Source organism: Chiloscyllium plagiosum, unplaced genomic scaffold (assembly GCF_037043375.1).
Source record: "Chiloscyllium plagiosum isolate Xiang-an unplaced genomic scaffold, Cpla_swu_hap1 HiC_scaffold_27, whole genome shotgun sequence".
NCBI classification, from domain to species: domain Eukaryota; kingdom Metazoa; phylum Chordata; class Chondrichthyes; order Orectolobiformes; family Hemiscylliidae; genus Chiloscyllium; species Chiloscyllium plagiosum.
In genome coordinates this window covers 12,780,675-12,801,776 of record NW_028270165.1, presented here as the reverse complement: position 1 = coordinate 12,801,776, position 21,102 = coordinate 12,780,675, and the positions used below count along the sequence as shown (strand labels likewise).

Below are 21,102 nucleotides of genomic sequence, written 5' to 3'. Positions count from 1 at the left end.
AACATCCCCACATCACCACCTGTCCATTCCTCCACCACCACAGTGCCTCTGGCCTTACCCCCTGCCAACCACAGTGCCACTGTCCATTCTTCCCGCCACCCACAGTGCCCCTGGCCATTTTCCCCGCCACCCACAGCATCCCCTGTCCATTCTCCCCGCCACCCACAGCATCCCCTGTCCATTCTCCCCGCCACCCACAGCATCCCCTGACCATTCTCCCCGCCACACACAGCATCCCCTGTCCATTCTCCCCCACCAACCACGGCACGACCTGCCCATTCACCACTGTGGCACCAACAGCACCCCCATCCATTCTCCCCCGCCATTCATGGCTCCCCCCTCTCCATTCCCCCGTGCCACCCACAGCAGCCCCATCCATTCCCTCGCCACCCCCGGCACACTGTCCATCCTCTCTTTCTTTCTCTCACCCCCACCCTCTGCATCCCCGTCCAGTCCTTCTTCCCATCTTCTGACTCCCCATGCATTTTCTCTCTCCCCCACACCCTCTGCTCTCCATCCCTCTCTTCCCCATCTATTCTCTTTCTCTACCCACGTTCTGCCCTCTGTCCATTCTCCTGCCATCCACTGACTCCCATCTATTCTCTCTCCCCTCACACTCTGCACTCCACTCTTTCTCTACCCCACAATGCTCTGTACTCCATTCTCTTGTGGCCCCCTCCACCATTCTCTGCTGCCCCATTCTCTCTCTTTGCCCCCCACCCTTTGCCCTGCAGGTCTTTCTCTTCCCCCCCACCAACCTCTGCCCCCCCCCAATCTTTCTCTAACCCCACCCTCTGTTCCTGTCCATTTTCTGTTTCTCTACACACCACCCTCTGCCCTCTCATCCATTCTGTCTCTTTTCTCCTCATCCTTTCTCATACCTCGAGCCCTCTTTGATCTCTGAATCAAGGCCTTTTCAGAAGAGAGAGAGAATAGATGGTGATGACTCAACTGGGAGTCAGGAGGGGTGACAAATGGCTGATCTTTAAAATTGAGAATAGCTAAAATGATACATTCAGAAACATCATTAAAGTCTGAAAGCACGTTCAATTTTTAAGAGCTGCTGAAATCTTCCTGAAACTTGCATTGAAATAGGCGCAGTTAGACCACAGCTCAGGACAGGCTGTAAGGGGTGAATGGCCTATTCTTAGTCTCATGAAATTGGTTCTAACTATGTCAAAATAGAGTCATAGATTTGTATAGCACAGAAACAAACCCTTCGGTTCACGCCGACCAGATATCCTAAATTAATCTAGTGACCCATTTGCCAGCATTTGGCCCATTTCCCTGAATCCTTCGTATTCAAAGCCCTATCAGAATGCATGTTAAATATTGTAACTGTACCAGCCTCCACCACTTCATTGCATACACATTATCACCCTTTGTGCAAAAAGGTTGGCCCTTAAGATCCTCAGTAATCTTTCCCCTCTCATCCTCAACCTATGCCCTCCAGTTCTGGACTCCCCCAAAAACATGCGGAAAAGACATACAAAAGTTGATCAGCCAGACAAAATGCAAAAGCAATAAAATGTCGAGCCACGGGGGAACAAAATTGTTGTTCTACCTTTGTTTTCCTATTTGCATTTGGACACTTAAAATCTGTCCGTAAAACTAGCATCCCCACAAGAGGAAATTGCCGATATTTGCCGGCGTCAGCAACGCAGTGCGCATGCTCATCGCTGCCCAAACGATAGGCGTGCGACCTGCTTTTCATGGACCAATCGGGAGCCCTGATGGACCAGAAGGAGATTGGTCTTCCTGCCAATTAGAGCCACCGCATTGTCTGAATGCGGAAGTTGGACCATGAGCTTCTGAAGCTGCTGCTCGTGCTCCTCTCTTTGGAATGTAGATTGAGCTTCACCCCAGACTCCAACCTCCTTTCTCCGTCCAACATCTGTGAGTATGGTCGTCTCTTTTCTCAACCACTTTTTCCATTTCACTTTTTTCATTCTGGGGTTCGGTTGTTGACTTGCAGCAACTGAAAGGAAAAGGAGTGAATCCAGGCAGAGACATACACTGGAAAAATTGGTCCAGGTCTGTGTCTCAATTGGCAAAATACATCGGCAGGAGACTGCCAGAACACACTAAGCCAGGCAGCATAAGGGGGTGGACAAGGCGATGTATAAAACTCTGGTGCGGCCGCATCTGGAATATTGTGTGCAGTTTTGGTCGCCATACTATAGGAAGGATGTGGAGGCACTGGAACGGGTGCAGAGGAGGTTTACCAGGATGTTGCCTGGTATGGAAGGACGATCGTATGAGGATAGACTGAGACACTTGGGGCTGTTTTCATTCGAGAAAAGAAGGTTTAGGGGTGACTTGATTGAGGTGTACAAGATGATTAGGGGGTTAGATAGGGTTGACAGTGTGAACCTTTTCCCGCGTATGGAGTCGGGTATTACAAGGGGGCATAGCTTTAAATTAAGGGGGGGTAGATATAGGACTGAAGTTAGGGGTAGGTTCTTCACTCAGCGAGTCGTAAGTTCATGGAATGCCCTGCCAGCAGCAGTGGTGGACTCTCCCTCTTTATGGGCATTTAAGCGGGCATTGGATAGGTATATGGAGGATAGTGGGTTAGTATAGGTTAGGTGGGCTTGGATCGGCGCAACATCGAGGGCCAAAGGGCCTGTACTGCGCTGTATTCTATGTTCTATGTTCTATGTTTTGGGTGTAAACCTTCTTCGTGGCGGAGTGGGCGGTGGGGGAGAGTGTAGGGGGAACTGTAGATGGAGCATTAAAATGGGTGGTGACTGGGAGGACCCGTCAGTCTCTGCGGACCTGGCTGCGATGCTCGGCGAACCGTTCCTCAAGTTTACTCTTGGTCTCCCCGATGTAGAGAAGTTCACAGTTGACAAACACATGACAAATACAGTACCACAATGTGAAGTTATAGCGTTTTCTGCCAAAAAAAAAAGCAGAAAGGAGGTGCATTATTTAAATGGTGATATATTGGGATGTGGATAAAGTGAGAACTGGAGATCAGAGTCGAAAAATGCGGTGCTGGAAAAGCACAGCAGATCAGACAGCAACGGAGGAGCAGGAGAGTCGCTGTTTTGGGCATCAGAAATGGACGTACAAAGGGGCCTCAGCGCCCTCCTACACCAGTCAATGCCAGTTGTCAGACAGGAGCAACAAGCAATCAGCAAGGCAATGGTACATTAGCAAGAAAAATTGAGTTCAGAAGTTAACCAACCTCTGTACTTCTGGTACCTCTCCTGTGATTGATTTACAGATATCTCAGCAAGGGGTCCAGCAATCATTTCCCTAGCTTCCCACAGAGTTCTCGGGGCACCTGATAAGGTCCCAGGTATTTATCCACCTTTGTGTTTCGAGACATCCAGCACCACTACCTCTGTAATATGGATATTTTTCAAGATGTCACCATCTATTTCCCTACAGTCTATATCTTCCATAACCTTTTCCACAGGAAATACTGATGCAAAATATTCATTTAGTATCTCCCCCATTTTCTGCGGTTCCACACACAATCCACCTTGCTGATCTTTGAGGTGCCCCATTCTCTCCCTAGTTACCCTCTTGTCCTTAATGTATTTGTAAAAACCCTTTTGATTCTCCTTCACCCTATTTTCCAAAGCTATCTCATGTCCCCTTTTTGCCCTCCTGATTTCTCTCTTAAGTATACTTGTTTATACTTTGTACCTTTTTATACTCTTCTAAGAATTCACTCGATCTATCCTGTCTATAACTGACATATGCTTCCTTCTTTTTTTGAATCAAACCCTCAATTTCTCTAGTCATCCAGCATTCCCTACACCTATCAGACTTTCCTTTCACCCCAACAGGAATATAACATCTCTGGTCTCCTCATCATCTCATTTATGCAGGCTTCCCATTTTCCAGCTGTCCCTTTATCTGCGAACATCTGCCCCCAATTAGCTTTTGAAAGGTCTTGCCTAATACTGTCAGACTTAGGCTTCCTCCAATTTAGAACTTCAACTTTTAGAGAGCAGGAGAACAGCCTCTCGCCGGTGTGACTGCGCCAATGAGTCTCCAACACAGACGGGAAACAGAAGCCTTTCCCGCAGTTGCCACACTTCCACGGTTTCACCACAGGGCGGGATTCCTCGGGTTTCTTCATGGCGAAAGCTTCAGCTGCACACAAAATTGTGTACAGGCCCTCCCTGCTGTGAATTCCTCTTTCCAGGCCTGTATATCTGTTTTAGACTCCACACTCAGTATGCTGCAACAGTAGGGTCTCTCATCCAGTCCCACTGATACTGAAAACCAGCTGCATCCTTTACCCGGTCTGGCCTTGGCGTGACTCCAGACCCATAGCAGTGTGGTTGACTCTACACTGCCACCCCCAGCAAATGTGTGGGGAGAAATGTACTTGGATACAGGGTGTGGGTTGAAATTGCTGAGTGAGGCAATACAGGTTAAGGCTGTACCAAGGATCCAATTACAAAGGGACAGCTTGGTGCTGACCAATAGTAAAGAATGTGGGGGGTGGGAGGAGTGTGAGCACTTGGGCCTTGGGCCTTTAAAAGAAAAAGCTACATTCTCAACACCTTTTTTTGCTGGGGGGGGGATCTGCAGTTGTAACAAAGTTGGGTTGCAGTAAAGGTTACCTGAATTTACTGAAGGGCTCAGACTCTCATTGAATTGATTGTATCGCGGCACACGTGACAATAAGTGAAAAGCTTTGTCTTGTGAGCATTACAGGCAGATCACAGAGTTAAGTAGCAAAGATATGTAAATAATAAATAAACAGCTGCAAAAACAAAAACACAGGTCCAGGTGAATGATAAGAGTTTGAGAGTGCATTCAGTATTCTAACGACAGTGTGGTAGGAACTGTTTCAAAATCGGCTGGTTCAGGTTTCTGTACGATCCACCCCAATGATACAGGTTGAAGAAAAACATTGCCAGGCTGTGATGGGTCTTTGAGAATGCTGGCAGCCTTTCCTTGACAGTGGGCCTGATAGATGGATTATATAGATGGGTGGTTGACCTTTGTGATTGTCTGGGCTAAGTTCACCACTCTGTGTAATTGTCTCTGATTTTGAATGGTACAGTTGAAAGCTTTGACCTCTAAGAGGTTTTTGTGTTAAAGCTGCTCATTTCTTTCAGCCTCCTGCACTAAGTTTCCAATGTCATGTATCAGATGGAGCAATGAATGACTAGCTAATATCATTTGAAATTGTAAATTTTTCAGGAGTGCGGTTACTGCATCATTTCATCGGCACCGTAATGTTTACAGACAGCACCGGGAGGTATGGGCTGTCTCCACTAGAAATGATGTAGAGGAGCCAGTGTTAGACTGGGGTAAACAAAGTTAAAAACACAATACCAGTTATAGTCCACTAGGTTTATTTGGAAGCACTAGCTTTCAGAACGATGCTCCTTCATCGGGTAGCTGTAGAGCAAGATCATAAGACACAATTTATAGCAAAAGATCACAGTGTCATGCAACTGATGGGATATATTGAACAAACCTAGAATGATAGTAAGTCTTTCATCTTTTAGAATGGGTTGCAGGTTTCAGTTCATTCATATGTAAACCCCAGAACGACTTTTAAGTACCCATTCTCAAATGTTTTATAAAGGTTTTATAAAAATAGGTGACATCTCAGCTCATATAATGCATGAAAGGTGTGAGGTTCAAGTCTGTCTGTATCCCACTCTTGCTTGAATCAGACTGGTTCTATTTCCAAAGTAGGAATTAATAAAATATTACATGGATTAACTGCCTGCAGATTGTGCACTTTTTGAGCAAAATTGAATGTATCTGCAAATGCAAATTCACCCCATAGACTATTATCTGTGTGTGAGTGTGTGTGTGTTTGCGTGTGTGCATGCTTGGTAAAGTGTGAGTGTGATGGAGTATAAGTCTGTAAGAGGGTGAGTATTTTGGTTGGGGTGAGTGGTGCATATGTCTGAGAGACAGCATATTTATGACAGAGTTGTGGATAAAAGCGAGGAGTTGCATTTTGCTAAAACAAGGGCAGGACTTGTACAGGTAATGGTAGGGCACTGGGTCGTGTAGAACAGAGAGGCATGGTGGCTTTCAGGTACATTGTTCTTGAAAGGTGCATTGCTGGGACACAGGATGGTGAAGAAGGCATTTAGCAGCATTGCCTTCATTGTTCACACCGTTGAGATAGGAGTTGGGACATCATGTTGAGGATGTCCAGGATGTTGGTGAAGCCACTTTGAGTACTGAGTACAGTTCTGGTCACTCTGTAATAGGAAGAATACTATTGGAGGGGGTTTGGAAAACATTTTCCAGGATGTTGCCAGGACTGGAGGGATTGACTTGTAAGGAGAGACTGGGACTTTTTCAGTGGAGTGCAGGAGGTTGAGGGGTGACCTTATTGAGACTTAGAAAATCATGAGTGGTGTCGGTAAGACAAATAGCAAAAATAGCGACAAGCATGGACGGTTACGTCAAGCTACAGGAGAACACAATTGTGGCTCTACTCTTTTTTTTACCCCATTAGCATTTGACCACTTAAAATCTGTCAGTAACAGCAGCATCTGCAGAGCATACTGCACATGCTCCTCGGTGTCAGCAAGGTCTGTGCGGGTTAGCCGGTGTCAGCAAAAACTGCATGCCCGTCGCTGTCCCCGGAAACGGTTCGCGACCTTCATTGACCAATGGGGAGCATTGGCGGACTGGAAGGAAACTTATCCTCCTGGCAATCAGAGCCCCCCTACTGTCTGAATGTGGAAGGTGGACCATGTCCTTCTGAAGCTGCTGCTGTTCCTCTCTCTCTAAATGAAGATTGAGCTTCACCCCAGACTAACTTCCTTCCTTTGTCCAACATCTGTGAGTATGGCACTCTTTTCTCACCCTCGTTTTCCATTTATTTTTCATTCGGGGCTTCAGTTGGCTTGCACCAACTGAAATGGAAGAGAGTGAATCGGGGTGGGGGGGGCAGACTCTGATCTTCAGCATCTGCAGTAGTCATTTCTCCAACATTTCCAGAGTCGAGAGTGTGGTGTTGGAAAAGCCCAACAGGTCAGGCAGCATCAAGGGAGGGTATGAAGGAATGGAGACTTTCATCTTCTGCAGAATGAGAGAAAAAGAGTTCACTATAAATTAGAATTGATCAGATAGGCCAATGGGAGATGGAGTTTAATTTAGAGAAATACATTTTGGTCAAGCAATCCAGGCAGGACTGACTGGGGAGTGTTGCAGAATAAAGAGACCTTGAAGAGCAGGTTCATACTTCATTGAAAATGGAGTCTCGGGTTGACAGAATAGTGAAGGCAGTGTTTGGTACGCTTTCCGTTATTGGTCACAGCATTGAGTATGGGAGGTCACGTTGTGGCTGTGCTGGACATTGGTTAAGCCACATTTGGAATGCTACATCCATTTCTTGTCTCCTTTCTATCGGAAAGATGTTGTGAAACTTTGAAAAGGATCAGAAAAGATTTACAAGGCTGTTGCCAGAGTTGGAGGGTTTCAGCTACAAGGAGAGGCTAAGTAAGCCAGGGATATTTTCTCTGGAGGGTCAGGGGCTGAGGATAAATAGACAAGGTAGTTTCCCTGGAGTCAGTGGCGGGGGGTGGGGGGGGGGGGGGAACTAGAGACATAGGTTTTCAGTGAGAGGGGAAAGATATGAGTTCTGAGGGGCATTTTTTCCACGCAGAGTGTGGTGCATTTAAGGAGTAAGCTGCCAGAGGAAGTGGTGGACACTCGTACAATTGCAACATTTGAAAGGCATCTGGATGGGTTTATGAATAGGAAGTGTTTGGAGGGATATGGGTCAGGTGCTGGCAAGTGGGACTAGATTGGGTTAGGATATCTGCTCCGCCTGGACAGGTTCGAGTGAAGGGTCTGTTTCTATGCTGTACATCTATGACTCTGTCTATTTGATTACAGATGCTGCTCCTCTCTCTGAATGAAGATTGAGCTTCACCCCAGACTGCAACTTTCGTCCTCTGTCCAACATCTGTGAGCACAATACTCTCTTTTCTCACCCACGTTTTCAATTTATTTTTTCATTCTGGGGTTCAATTGTTGACTTGCAGCAACTGAATGGAAAGGGAGTGAATCCAGGGAGGGAACAGACTCTGGAACAGTTGGTCCAGGTCTGTGTCTCTATTGACAATATAGACATTCAGGAGGCTGGAAGAACACAGCAAGCCAGGCAGCATCAGGAGGTGGAGAAGTCGACGTTTCAGGTGTAATCCTTCTTCCGGATGGGTGTAGAACAAGATGCAGATAAAGGGGTGCTGGGGTCAAGGTGTTGAAGTGGGGATTGGTGAACAGAGGGTACAACCTGATGGTCGATGGGAGAAAGGAATCTGGTTGGTGGCAGGGAAGAATGAATGGGAGGGGCAGAGGCCGTGAAGGGAGTTGGGGATGGGAGGGGAGAAATTAGACAACTCCAGGTGGAAGATGAGGTGTTGTTCCTCCAATTTGTGGATTGGATCGTTGTGGCAATGAAGGATGCCAAAGCTGGTCATGTCAGAAAGGGAGAGGGAACAGGAATTAAAATAGGTGGTGACTGGGACATCTGGTCAGCCTCTGCAGACCCTCTTGCCCTTCCTTGTTTTAGCAAAATGCAACCCCTGGCTTTTATCCACACCTCTCTTATGCACATACTCTCTGACACATGCACATATTCTCTGACACATGCACATACTCTGACACACGCACACATCCCCAATACTCACCCTCGCACAGGCTGATACTCCATAACACTCACTTCACCAAGCAAGCACGCATGCAAAAACACACTCACGCACAAACTCACATGGAGACACCTGTGCTGCCCTGCATAGTTTGCAGAAATCTCTTCTCTCCAGAGAATCCCCACAGTGTGGAAGCAGGTTACTCGACCCAACAAGTCCACCTGACCCTCCAGAAAGTAACCCCCCTACCTCCATTTCTCTACATTCACCCCTGACTAATGCACCTAACCTGGACATCCCTGGGCACTATGGGTAATTTGAGTATGGCCAATCCATCCTAACCTGGACAAAGTTAAAAATCACATGATATATTGGGTGTGGGCGCTTGCACTCCCTTTTTGATTTTCTTAAAAACCTCCTCCTCTGCTTTTGGTTGCACTTCAGTCCCACGCTCCTGATCTTCGGGCACCCGGTACGGAGGAGGGAGGGCAGGTCTGAAGACCTCCTCGTGGGTCTGCTCCTGGGCCTGGCCAAACTGGCCATCAACAGGTCCAGGCAGCGGGCCGTGGTGGGGGTCGTTAGGGCCGACTGCCTGCCCCTCTTCCGCGGTTACGTTAGAGCCCGGTTGTTCTTGGAAAAGGAGCACGCGGTGTCCACCAACACCCTGGAGTTGTTCAGGGAGAGGTGGGCGCATTATTTCCCCCTCTGACTCTATTTTGATTTAGTCCCTCCCCTCCCCTTCACTGTTTTGATCACACAGCGCTGCCCTTTGATGTGAAGGGCAGTGCTTGTCACTGGCCACTCGGGTGTTTTCCTATCTTCCTGGTGGTGGAAATTGAATAAAGATTCATTCACTTTGTGTCTCACACCTGCACACACACACCATGGGTGCTAGGGAAAAAAAAAAGCACTACCGTGGTTAGGCGGTAGTGTCGGGGTTTAAAAAAAACAGAGTAAGAAAAAATAAACAGGAGTAAAAAAAAAATCACATAACACCAAGCTATTTGGAAGCACTGGCTTTCGGCACGAAACTCTTTCATCAGGTGGTTGTGGAGAATAAGATCATAAGGGACAGAATTTATGGAAAAACATTGCAGTGTCCTGCCACTGAAATTATATATTGAATAAACCTGGATTGTTAAGTCTTCCATCTTTTCAAATGGGTTGCAGGCATCATGAATATGTAAATCTCCAACGTCCTGTAAGGCACTTCTCAACATAACTTCAGGTTTTGTAACAAAGATGACATCTCAGCTCAGACAAAGCATTAAATGTGTGAGGTCAGAGTCCAAACCTTGTTCTATTTCCAAAGTCAAATTTACAAAATATTATATGTATTGACTGTCTGCAGATTGTGCATCTTTAAGCAAAATAGAATGCATCTGCAAATAAAAATTCACCCCCATGGACTTGTGTGTACGCGTGCGTGAGAGAGAGAAAGTCTACTTCCGTGCTGTACGTGTCTATCTCTATTTGATAAGATGCTTCATTTCTGGTGTAAATATTGTAAATCATAGCTGGGTACTAACAGTTCGATGTAAGGGAGAGAGGATCCTCAAGTTGGGCACAATCAGAATCCTGGGAGAGTCCTATTTCTGGTTTGCTTCCTAATGAACAGACATTAAGCACTAGCACCTATTTATTTCTCATGTTGTTTCATTTTTCTTGTTTGATTCTCTGCTATGACTACACTTTTGTGTCTGGTTGGTTGGGAGATTGTGCATTGGGCTTTGATTGACTGACTGAATATTTTATTGTTCCAGAAGGTGTAAAAAGAGGGGGTGGGTGTCAAAGCTTCAGCAGAAATCCAATAGAGCTAAGAACAGACTGACATCTTATTCTCTGGGAACAGGGAGATCAGAGGACAGAGAAATGAGGACCTGAAATCAGAGCGGATACCAGACTACCCTGTGGTCAGTGTTTTGATTAGCAGTGGCAACCCTCTACCTTTACCTAGCTTCCCATTTGACTACCACCTCGATATTCCGGATCCAATCCTTGTCATCCTGAAGCCATCTTTCTGTAAGGAGTCTCAGATCATAATTATTCTCTTCAATGTGTGCAGACAATTCATTTACTTTTGTTCCAGTGCAGCACACATGCAGAAACACCACTTTTTGTTTCCATTTTTGCGATCTTCAGAATCCAGTTTTGATTGCTGGTATATTTACTCTCCTTGTCCCTTTCTATCATTCTCTGATGTTCATTTCCCACATCACTACATTGCTCACCAGCCTTGATTTGGATTGACCAGGCAAAATTGCTCATCATGTCCAGGGATGTGCAGGTTAGGTGGGATAGCCATGGGAAATGCAGGGTTATTGTTTCATAGTAATAGAAGCAGGAATAGGCCATTTGGTCCATCCAGCCTGCTCCGCCATTCATTAAAATAATGGTAAAACTGTCTATCGTCTCAGCTCCTCCTCCCTGCATTATCCAAACTATCCTTAATTAACCTACCTGCAAAAACCTAACCAACTGTGTCTTCAATATACTTAATGAGGCTGTCTCTACTGCTTCCTTGGGCAGAGAATTCCATAGATTGACTACTATCCAGGAAAAATAGTTCCTCCTCATCTCTGTCCGAAATCCAGTCCTCCAAATTATGTGGCTTAGTCTCATCCACCAGCAGAAATATCTGGATAGGGTAGGGTTTCATCCCTACAGTGCAGTGAATTCCCACTTTCCACCAAAGTCCCATACATAACTGAATATTAATCTACCTACATCTAGGTGGATAGGCTGGGACTTTTCTCACTGGAGCACAGGAGGTTGAGAAGTAACCTTAGAGATTTATAAAATCATGAGGGGGGGGGGGAGATGAGGTGAATGGTAGGTGTCATTCCCCACGGGCGGGGATTTTAAGATTAGAGAGCAAACTTTGAAGGTGAGAGGAGAAAGATTTTAAAAAGACTTCAGGGGCAGCATTTTTTTTAAAAAAGATTGGTTTGTGTGTGGAATGAACATCCCGACACAGTGGTGGATGCAGGTACAGTAACAACATTTAAAAGACATTTGGATAAGTACATGAATAGGAAAGGTTCAGAGGGATATGGGCCAAACACAGGCAGGTGTGACTAGTTCAGTTTGAGAACATAGTCAGCATGGATTAGTTGGACTGAAGGGTCTGTTTCTATGCTGTATGACTGTGTAACAGTTCTGTACTGGTCTTAAAAGCCATTTTCCCCCATAAACATCCTCCTCTTGTTCAAAAATCAAATGAACTCCGCCTTGAATATATTCAATGATCCCCTAACTGCAGGCAGGCATCCCCACTTCTGAACTCATTTCCACTTGCTAATATGCCACTTGCATTGCTCGCTGCACCTGACAACTGGCATTGACTGTTGTAGAAGGACGCTGAGGCCCCTTTGTACATCCACACGTCATTCCTGATGAAGGGCCCGTGCCTGAAGTGTCAACTCTCCTGCTCATCGAATGTTGACTGAGCATTTCCAGCACCACACTTTGACTCTGATCTCCAGCATCTGCTGTCCTCACTTTCTCCATATTCCAATATGTCACCATTTAAACAATGCATCTCTTTTCTGCTTTTTTTTTAAACACAGCAAAGGCTCTAACTTCACATTGGGGTACTGTATTTGCCATGTGTTTGCCAATTGTGGTCTTCGGGAGACAGAGGGTAAACGTGGGGAACGGTTCGCCGAGCGTCACAGCTGGGTCTGCATAGGCCGACCGGACCTCCCAATCACCACCCATTTTAATTCCCCTTCCCACTCCCTTTCTGACATGACCATCTTAGGCCGCCTCCATTGCCACAACAAACCAAACTACAAATTGGAGGAACACCACAACATCTTCCACCTGGGCAGCCTACAGCCTGGAGGACTCAACACTGAGTTCTCCAATTTCAAATAACCTCCTTCCCCACTCCTCGAATCCCTTCCCAGGCTCTTTCCCACCCCTCCCTGCCCCCAACCAGATTGTACCCTCTACCTGTCTCCACCTATCCCCAATTCACCACCCTGCTCCCAGCACACCCTGTTCTGCAGCTCTCCCAACACCCACCCCCAGTCCTGAATAAGGGTGACACCCAAAGCAAGGAACATGCGCAATGCTTGTTGACACAGAGGAACGTATGCAATATGCTCAGTGGTGATGCTGGCATTATTGACAGATTTTGAAGTGTCCAAATGCCAATAGGAAAAAAAAAAGATAGAACCACAACTTTTTTCCCCATCTGGCTCGATATTTTGTGGCTTTTCCGTCTTGTCTGGCTGCTCAACTTTCTTATGTCTTTTCCCTAGTGTAGGGGGTGAAGGTCTGCACTAGAGGGCCTAGGTTCGGGGTGAGAGCAGAAAGATATAAAAGGTATTTAAGGGGCAACGTTTCCATGCAGAGGGTGGTGCGTGAATGGAATGAGCTGCCAGAGGAAGTGGTGGAGGCTGCTACAATTAAAGCACTTAAAAGGTCTCTGGATGGGTATACGTATAGGAAGGGCTTAGAGGCATGAGCCAAGTGCTGGCAAGTGGGACCGGATTAATTTAGGATATCTGGTTGGCATAGACGGGTTGGACCGAAGGGTCTGTTTCCGTGCTGTACATCTCTACCATTCTAAATAATAAAATGTATACTTTGACAAATTACAAACTATATCCATGTTAAAAAGGCTCAGTACATCACACATTTCACTAACCATTCTCAACAGGTCCTGCCCTTTCAATGACTGAGGAACATCCGCCTCCAGAATGCTCACCGGCTCCTGCCTGCTGTCCAGCCGGCCGGTGTGGCCGTGACACAGCAGCTGCGCCAGGAAGGCGGCGGTGCCCAGTGACGGGTGTCTGCCCCGGGCCGCACGGCGCCATTTTCCTAACGGCCGCCCTCCCGCCGCTTCCCCGCTCGAGCGACTTCTCCTCCCAACCGCCTTCACCCCCGCGTGACGTCAGCTCAGGGAGATGGGCGGGGCCGGGGAGCCTCACCGTCACCAAGCAACAGCCACCTCGCGCTACCTGAAGCGGGAAATCTGCATTTTAAAAGGGACATGGACATTTAACGGGCTATTTCTGCAAATAGATTGAAATGGAAAAAATTACATTTCAAAGGGATGTAGGCACATTCAAAGGGATATCTTAATATGCAAAATGACGCAGTCATATCTAAATGAATCTACATTTCGAAGAGACGTTGCCCTATTTATAAATAGAAATGACCCTCTAAGAGACAGTCATATCTAAAGGGGTAAGTATACATTATCGAGAGGCAAGATTGCGCTTAGAGGAACATAACACATTTAAAGGGCATAACTACATTTGAAGAGGCATTTTTATATTTAAAAAGACACACTGAAATCTCATAATTAAAAGTACATGGTAATATTTAGAAAGCATGACCATGTTCGAAATAGTGCAGCCACACTATAAGGAAAGGGATTTGGGCTGGGGCGCGGGGAAGGGGTGGGGGTTAAGATTTAATTTTTAAGAAAATAAGCAAGTTATTACGATTTGGAATGATGCTGAAGGGGTGATGGCACCAGTAAATGGCAAAAGTTAATACAAAATTCTTGAAAAGAAAATGATTCCAGATATATGCGGATGCAGGGAAATAATTCAACAAAAGAGCCATTACAAATTTATGGAGCAAACAATATCCTTTTGAGAGATATAAATGGGAGCATCAATATTTAAGTAGGAATTCCAATTGTTGTTCTCCTCCCAAAATGTCTTGTCAGGGTACAATGCAAGCCCTTACAATTTGTTATGCCACAGTAGGCCTTGCAACTCAACCTCATTGTGTCCTCACCCAATATTCACATCTGTGTGCTTACAAGTCAAGGGAACGAGGGGATGATGAAAATACTGGCTCTGCCAGTGTTGCTCACATTCCATGAACAACTAAAATAGATCATGGTGTTGCCATCACTGCATGCGTCAGAATTAAATGATCAGAAAAATTCTGAACTCCCTACAACCAGTTTGTGCACAATGCTGTTATTTCTACTTATAATTTTGATTGCGATTTAGTCTGTACCAAATTAAGAGCAGCCTTGGTTTACGTTTCATTGGCAATTCTACATGTTGACTTTCTATTATCACAATCTCTTTGACATTCTTATATGTATTGAAATTAATCTTCAGATTGTTCACAACTGAATGACATTACAAGACTGAAAATTCACAGCCTAAAAAATGTTTTTGCATTTGATGAAGTTATTTGGGCAATAGCAAATGAAATATCAAAGAAATACAAAGTTATGAGAAGGGATACAAATCTTGTTTAACCAAATACAATGGCAGTGCAGAGAATTTCAGAAATGCGCAATAAATATTCACAGTGTACCCCTTATTCAACTCATTCAAGAATTTCAAATTGTGTTTGAGGCAATTCAATGGCAAATGGCAACATTTGTTTATTAATACACTCACCATAAATTGTGAATATGATTTTGATAAAAATAATCTATGTTTAATCCCAAATGGAGCAATTAAGTACAAAGTTACTTTCAACCATTCAATAAAACACTGCAAATTTTATTTCATATGAAAATACAATCATTTTATAAAATCTTTACAAAGGAAATATATTAAACAAAATAGCTTTCCTGGGTGTCAATATTTACAACAGTCATGCAGCTATTATTTGGCAATCGACCAACTAATTGAAATAATTTCAGAATAAATTAGCTGTTTCATTATTATACATTGAGATATTTTAATTAAAATGTCACGAAGGAAATCTTTAACACAAAGCAAAGTTAGATAAAATACAAAACAATCTTGCAGAATTCACTTCAAATCATATCTGTTGAATCACAAAAAGATGATGCTCAATGTACCAAATGATGGACAATCACTGGTAATGATGGAAAAACATTGTAAAGAATGTATATACCTCAATTATATCTTAAATGAATATTTACTCTGCCTTGGACAACAACAACTGAAAAGTTGTTTTGACAAATTGAAAACTACAATAGCAAAGCTTTAGAAAATCCTCCACTGAGCCAAATCTTGAATAAAAGTTTTTTTTCAGGAAATCCTTTAAAGATTTCAGGCTTCTCCATCTTCAATTAGCTGAAGAAGAAAAAAAATGCATCTGGTTGGAGACATGAATAGAAAAGAATCAGAGGGCTATGGACCAAATGCTGGCAAATGGGTCACTAGATTAATTTAGGATATTTGGTTGTCTGGACTGAAGGGTTTGCTTCTGTGCTCTACAACCCTATGACTATTTCTACATAGTCAGATCAATTTCACAAAACTAGGATTAGGCCATTCATCCTTTACAGCCTGTCTTGGGCTGTGACCTAACTACGCACGTTTCAATGCAAGTTTCAGAAAGATTTCAGCAGCTCTTTTCAAAAAGTGAACATGCTTTCAGGCTTTAACAATGTTTCTGAATATATCAATGTAACTATTCTCAATGTTAAAGATCAGCCATTTCAGAATGTCATTTAAATGTAGAGCTTTTCTAACAATGGGTGTGAATTCTGTGTGTCCCAATATCGAGTCAGACTGACATCGAAAAGCTCTGCATTTAAATGACATTCTTGAAGGTAATTTGAAACAAGTTCTGGGATTAACGTACCAAAGAACAGAAGCCCATTCTAAAATATGAAAGATTTAATCTAAAATTGCTTAGTGAAGGACATCTCCATGACCGTGGACTCCTTTGGCTATAAATTCTGTGATCATGATCTTACTGTCCACGACCAGCTGATGAAAGAGCAGCACTCTGAAATGGAGTGATCAGTAAAAATGTCTCATTTGGATCACCCAAGGTTAGAAATGGAAGCATATCTCTTCAAGGTTACAGTTTGATTTGCCCTTTCAACGTTCTTGAAATTTAAGGTGTTCCATTGTCGGGTTCAATTCTGATCCATTAAAATCAGTTTCCAGTCTCATCGGAGTGCAGAACCAACTCAACTGACGGAACAAACACAACAACTTTTCAGTTTGCTTTTTAGATGTGACATCTTCTCTCCGTCCCTCTCTGGTGACCCAACAGGACTACCAGAGCTGGAAGTACCATTCTCGAAATACGATTGCTAACCTACAGTTTTCTTTTAAAGGATTTAAAAGCTGCTAGCCTGATCTCGCACAAAGCACAAAAACAGACTGTTCACCCGTGCCTGCGCAGAGGAGAAATTTCAGGAGGAACAGATCACAAAATAACAACTGTTACCAGTCCCACAACACGTATTTCCTTGGACAAAGTTAAAAATCTCAATACCAGGTTATAAACCAACAGATTTATTTGGAAACACTAACATTTGGAGCACCGCTCTTTTATCAGGTTGTTTGTGGAGAATGAGATCATGATCATGGCACTTATAGCCAAAGGAATCCAGTGTCATGGAGATGTGATATATTAAACAATTTTAGATTAAATCTTTCATCTTTTAGAATGGGTTTCTGCTCTTTGGCATGTTAATTCCAGAACTTGTTTTTAATTACCTTCTCAAGAAAGTCATTCAAATGCACAGCTTTTCTAACAATAGGTGTGAATTCTGTCTGGGTCCCAGGGTTGAGTCAGACGGACATTTTTCTTAGAAATGTTGTGCATTTAAATTGCATTCTTGAGAAGGTAGTTTTTAGATTAGGGTGTAGGTTAGGCTGGATTGGCCATGCTAAATTACCCTTATTGTTCAGGATATGCAAGGTAGGGTGGATTAGCTATGAGAAATATGAAGTAAGGGGGTGGGCCTGGGTGGCAATGGTGCTAAATGCCTTCTTAACCATCCAGTCTACCAGTTCTTTGCAGGTTGCATAACTATGTATCTGAACCCTCCCAGGTCTCCGTTTTAACTATACAAGTCCTGTCCTTCCTCGTTTTAGTAAAATGCAATCCCTTGCTTTTATTCATACCTCTCTCATATCCGCACACCCTAACATGCTCACACACTCACAGACTTATACTCCATCACACTCACACTTTACCAAGCATGCACACACTCTTACATGCACTCTCACACACAAACTCACATGCACACACACACACAACTCTATGGAGTGAATTTGTATTGGCAGAATTATATTTGCAGATACTTTCAATTTTGCTCACAAAGCACATAATCTACAGGCAGTCGATCCATGTAATATTATATATATTCCTACTTTAAAAAACAGAACTAGTCTGATTCAAGATTGGGATACTGACAGACTCGAACCTCACAACTTTAATGTATTGTGTGAGCTGAGATGTCACTTTTTAAAAAAAATATAAAACCATAAGTCATCTCAAGAACATGACTAAGATGTTGTTCTTGGATTTACATATTAATGAACCGAAACCTGCAACCCATTCTAAAAGGCATCAGTTGCATGACACTATGAATTTTGCTATAAGATTTGTGTCTTATGATCCTGCTCCACAGCTACCTGTGGAAGGAGCGGCGCTCCGAAAGCTCGTGCTTCCGAATAAATCTGTTGGACTATAACCTGGTCTTTTTTGATTTTTAATTTTATCCACCCCAGTCCAATACTGGCACCGCCACATCGTTTCTAGTGAACACAGCCCATACCTCCCAGTGCTGCCAGTACACTTTACAATGCCAATGAAACAACACAGTACCTGCACTCCTGAAAAATTTACAATTTCTAATGATACGAGCTACCCATTCACTGCTCCACCTGATACACAACATTGAAAACTTAGTGCAGGAGGCTGAAAGAAATGAACAGCTTTAAAACAAAAAACCTCTTGGAGCTCAAAGCTTTCAATGAGAGTCTGAGCCCGCAGTAAGTTCAGGTAATCTTTATTGCGACCCTACTTCGTTACAGCTTCAGATCCCCCCAGCAAAAAGGTGTAGAAAAAGTAGCTGCTTTTTAAACAGCTCAAGGTCAAAGCGTGCATACTTCTCAACTCCCCCCCCCCACCCCCACCCCACCCCACCTCACTTTCTTTACTGTTGGTCATCACCAAGTTGTCCTTTGTAATTGGATCCTTGGTACAGCCGTAACCTGGAGGAAGTATTGCCTCACTCAGCAATTTCACCCCACCCTAAAAACGGCTTCATCATCAGATTCTGAACTCCAGATTTCTGACCGAATTCCAATTCCGTGATCTGCTGCGGCTGGATTCAAACTCAGGAGTCCCCGGAACTGGGTTGATAGTCCAGTCCCTAATGGCACTCGGTTGTTGCTCCTTCAATCACCCTGCAATGGCACGTGAACTCGTTGGTGCCTCCGCAGGTGGGAGGAGCGGATGAAGGCCTTCCCACACTCTGTGCAGCCGAAGGGCTTCTCCCCAGTGTGGATCCGCTGGTGCGTCTGGAGATTGGAGGAATCGCTGAACCCCTTCCTGCACTCAGGGCAGCTGAAGGGCCACTCCCCTGTGTGAACCCTCTGGTGTCTCAGCAGGATGGAGGAATTGCTGAAGGCCTTCCCGCACTCTGTGCAGGGGAATGGCCTCTTCCCCATATGGATCCGCCGGTGGGTCAGCAGAGTGGTGGAACTGCTGAAGGCCTTCCTGCACTGAGGGCAGCTGAAGGGCTTCTCCCCAGTGTGGAGACGCTGGTGCTTCCACAAGTTGCTCACCTGACTAAATCTCTTCCCGCACTTGGGGCAGGTAAACGGCCTCTCCCCCGTGTGGACCCGCTGGTGAGTCAGCAGGTGGGAGGAATTGCTGAAGGCCTTCCCACACTCAGGGCAGCTGTAGGGCCTCTCCCCCGTGTGGACCCGCCAGTGGGTCAGCAGGTCAGAGGAATGTCTGAATGCCTTCTTGCACTCGGAGCAAGAAAACGGCCTCTCACCAGTGTGGAGTCGCCTGTGTGTCTGGAGGTTGAAGGAATTGCTGAAGGCTTTCCCGCACTCGGGACACGGGAATGGCCTCTCCCCTGTGTGGACCCGCTGGTGAGTCCGCAGGGCAGAGGCCTGGGTAAAGCCCTTCCCACACTCAGGGCAGCCGAAGGGCCTCTCTCTGGTGTGACTGCGCCGATGAGTTTCCAGGGCAGATGGGACAGAGAAGCCTTTCCCGCAGTCACCACACTTCCATGGTTTCTCCACAGGGCGGGATTCCTCAGGTTTTTCCATGGCCGAAGCTTCAGCCGCACACAAACGCATGTAGAGCCCCTTCGCACCGTGATTTCCTCTTAACAGGCGGTATAGCTGTTACACGCTCCACACTCATTGCACTGCAACAGTAGGTCTCTCATCCAGTCCCACTGATACTGGAAATGTACTCGAACAGGAACCAAAAAGCTTTGCTCCTTCTCTCAGAATCGCAGTCAAAAATCGTTGTGGTCCTGATAGATTGAGTGACCGTCAGACATTGACACCAAAGTGAGGACTGCTGACTCTGGAGAGTCACTGTCAAAAAGCACGGCACTTGAAAATTCACAGCACATCAAGTAGCATCCGAGGAGCAGGAGAGTTGACGTTACAGTTGATTTTGAAACTTCTGTCTTCAGATCTTCAAACGCTGTAAAAAGAGAATATAAAAGTCATCACTGTCAGTCCAGGGTAGAAATTCAGAACAAGCAATTCTGCTTTCTGGAGAACATTCTTTTCTTTTATTATTCCACAAAATTGAAAGCGCCATCCCATTCTCTCTCTCCCCTCCTGTTCTCACTCCAATCTAACTAATTCTCCTGAAGGTGCTGATTCAGGATCTTACAGGAGCAGAAAAGCAAAAACGTCAAGACTTATCTCTCTGAACCTCCACCTGAAAGTTAATATCTTTCACGTCATTGGCATAATGCTGAGAGTGAGCAGGTCTGATTTGGAAAGCAAAATAAAGTGTGCCAATTCAGGATGAACCTGCAATGCAGCTTCTTGAGGAACAACCTCAAGAAATGGTTAATGTCCCCAGGAAGGGGAGCATAATGAGACATCAAGGTATTAACACGACACCAGAGAGAGAAACTGAACATACAGACGTGGCAAACGTTAGTGGAAAGCCAGAGTCATATACACACAGAAACAGAAACAGGCACAGGCACATCAGTCAAACTCTTCTGTGCTGACCAGATAGCCTAAATTAATCTAGTCACATTTGCCAGCAAGTGTTCCCTGGCCCTCTGAACCGTTCGTATTGATACACCCGTCCAAATGCCTTTTAAATGCTGTAATTGTCCCAGCCTCCACTACTTTCTCTGGCAGGTCATTCCGTACACACATTCACACCCGCCCAAACCTCGTGAAACAGTTGCCTCCTTCGGTCTCTTTTAAATCTCCACGGCCCCTCCCCCGCCACCCTCACCCTAAACCAATCACCCTCTAGTTCTGGACTCCCCCACCCCAAGGAAAAGACCATGTCTATTTACCCTATCCATGCTCCTTATGATTTTATAAAACTCTATAAGGTTACCCCTCAGATTCTGGCGCGGGCTGGGGAAAACAGCCCCACCCTATCCTTCTGTCCCTCCTCACCCGGGCAATTAAGACACATACGTGAGTTTGCAGAGTCTGCGCCCTCCCTGGATTCACTCCAGTTGCTACCAGTGAACAGATTTTCTCCCTCTTAGATTGAAGAGTTGCCCAGCGAAAGGGTTTTTCTCTGAACTGAGCAGAGCCACTTCCGCGTTGTGACGTCATCGATG

At 45.1% G+C, this 21,102-nt stretch overlaps 1 protein-coding gene, 1 long non-coding RNA gene and 1 pseudogene across 3 annotated transcripts in view; 1 reads left to right on the top strand and 2 right to left on the bottom strand.

Annotated features, from left to right (window-relative positions):
- LOC148143148 (uncharacterized) overlaps positions 1–13,316 on the bottom strand; it is a 32,553-nt pseudogene extending 19,237 nt beyond the window's left edge. The window contains exon 1 of the transcript XR_015751121.1: positions 13,261–13,316. The product of XR_015751121.1 is annotated as an uncharacterized LOC148143148 (transcript). The remainder of the gene's footprint in view (positions 1–13,260) is intronic.
- LOC148143147 (uncharacterized) lies at positions 1,829–13,410 on the top strand. Its single transcript, XR_015751133.1, has 3 exons — positions 1,829–1,896; positions 7,849–7,920; positions 13,273–13,410. It is a non-coding gene; the product is annotated as an uncharacterized LOC148143147 (long non-coding RNA).
- A 5,068-nt stretch (positions 13,411–18,478) lies between these two features.
- Positions 18,479–19,755, bottom strand: LOC148143146 (uncharacterized). The gene has a single exon (XM_087974062.1). It carries the CDS (start codon positions 19,622–19,624, stop codon positions 18,710–18,712), a length of 915 nt encoding a protein of 304 aa, XP_087830188.1. The 5' UTR covers positions 19,625–19,755; the 3' UTR covers positions 18,479–18,709.
- Positions 19,756–21,102: the final 1,347 nt, after the last annotated feature.

Bases quoted from the DNA above. Each gene is read 5' to 3' on its own strand.
- LOC148143146 (XM_087974062.1), bottom strand. From the start codon at position 19,624: ATGCGTTTGTGTGCGGCTGAAGCTTCGGCCATGGAAAAACCTGAGGAA.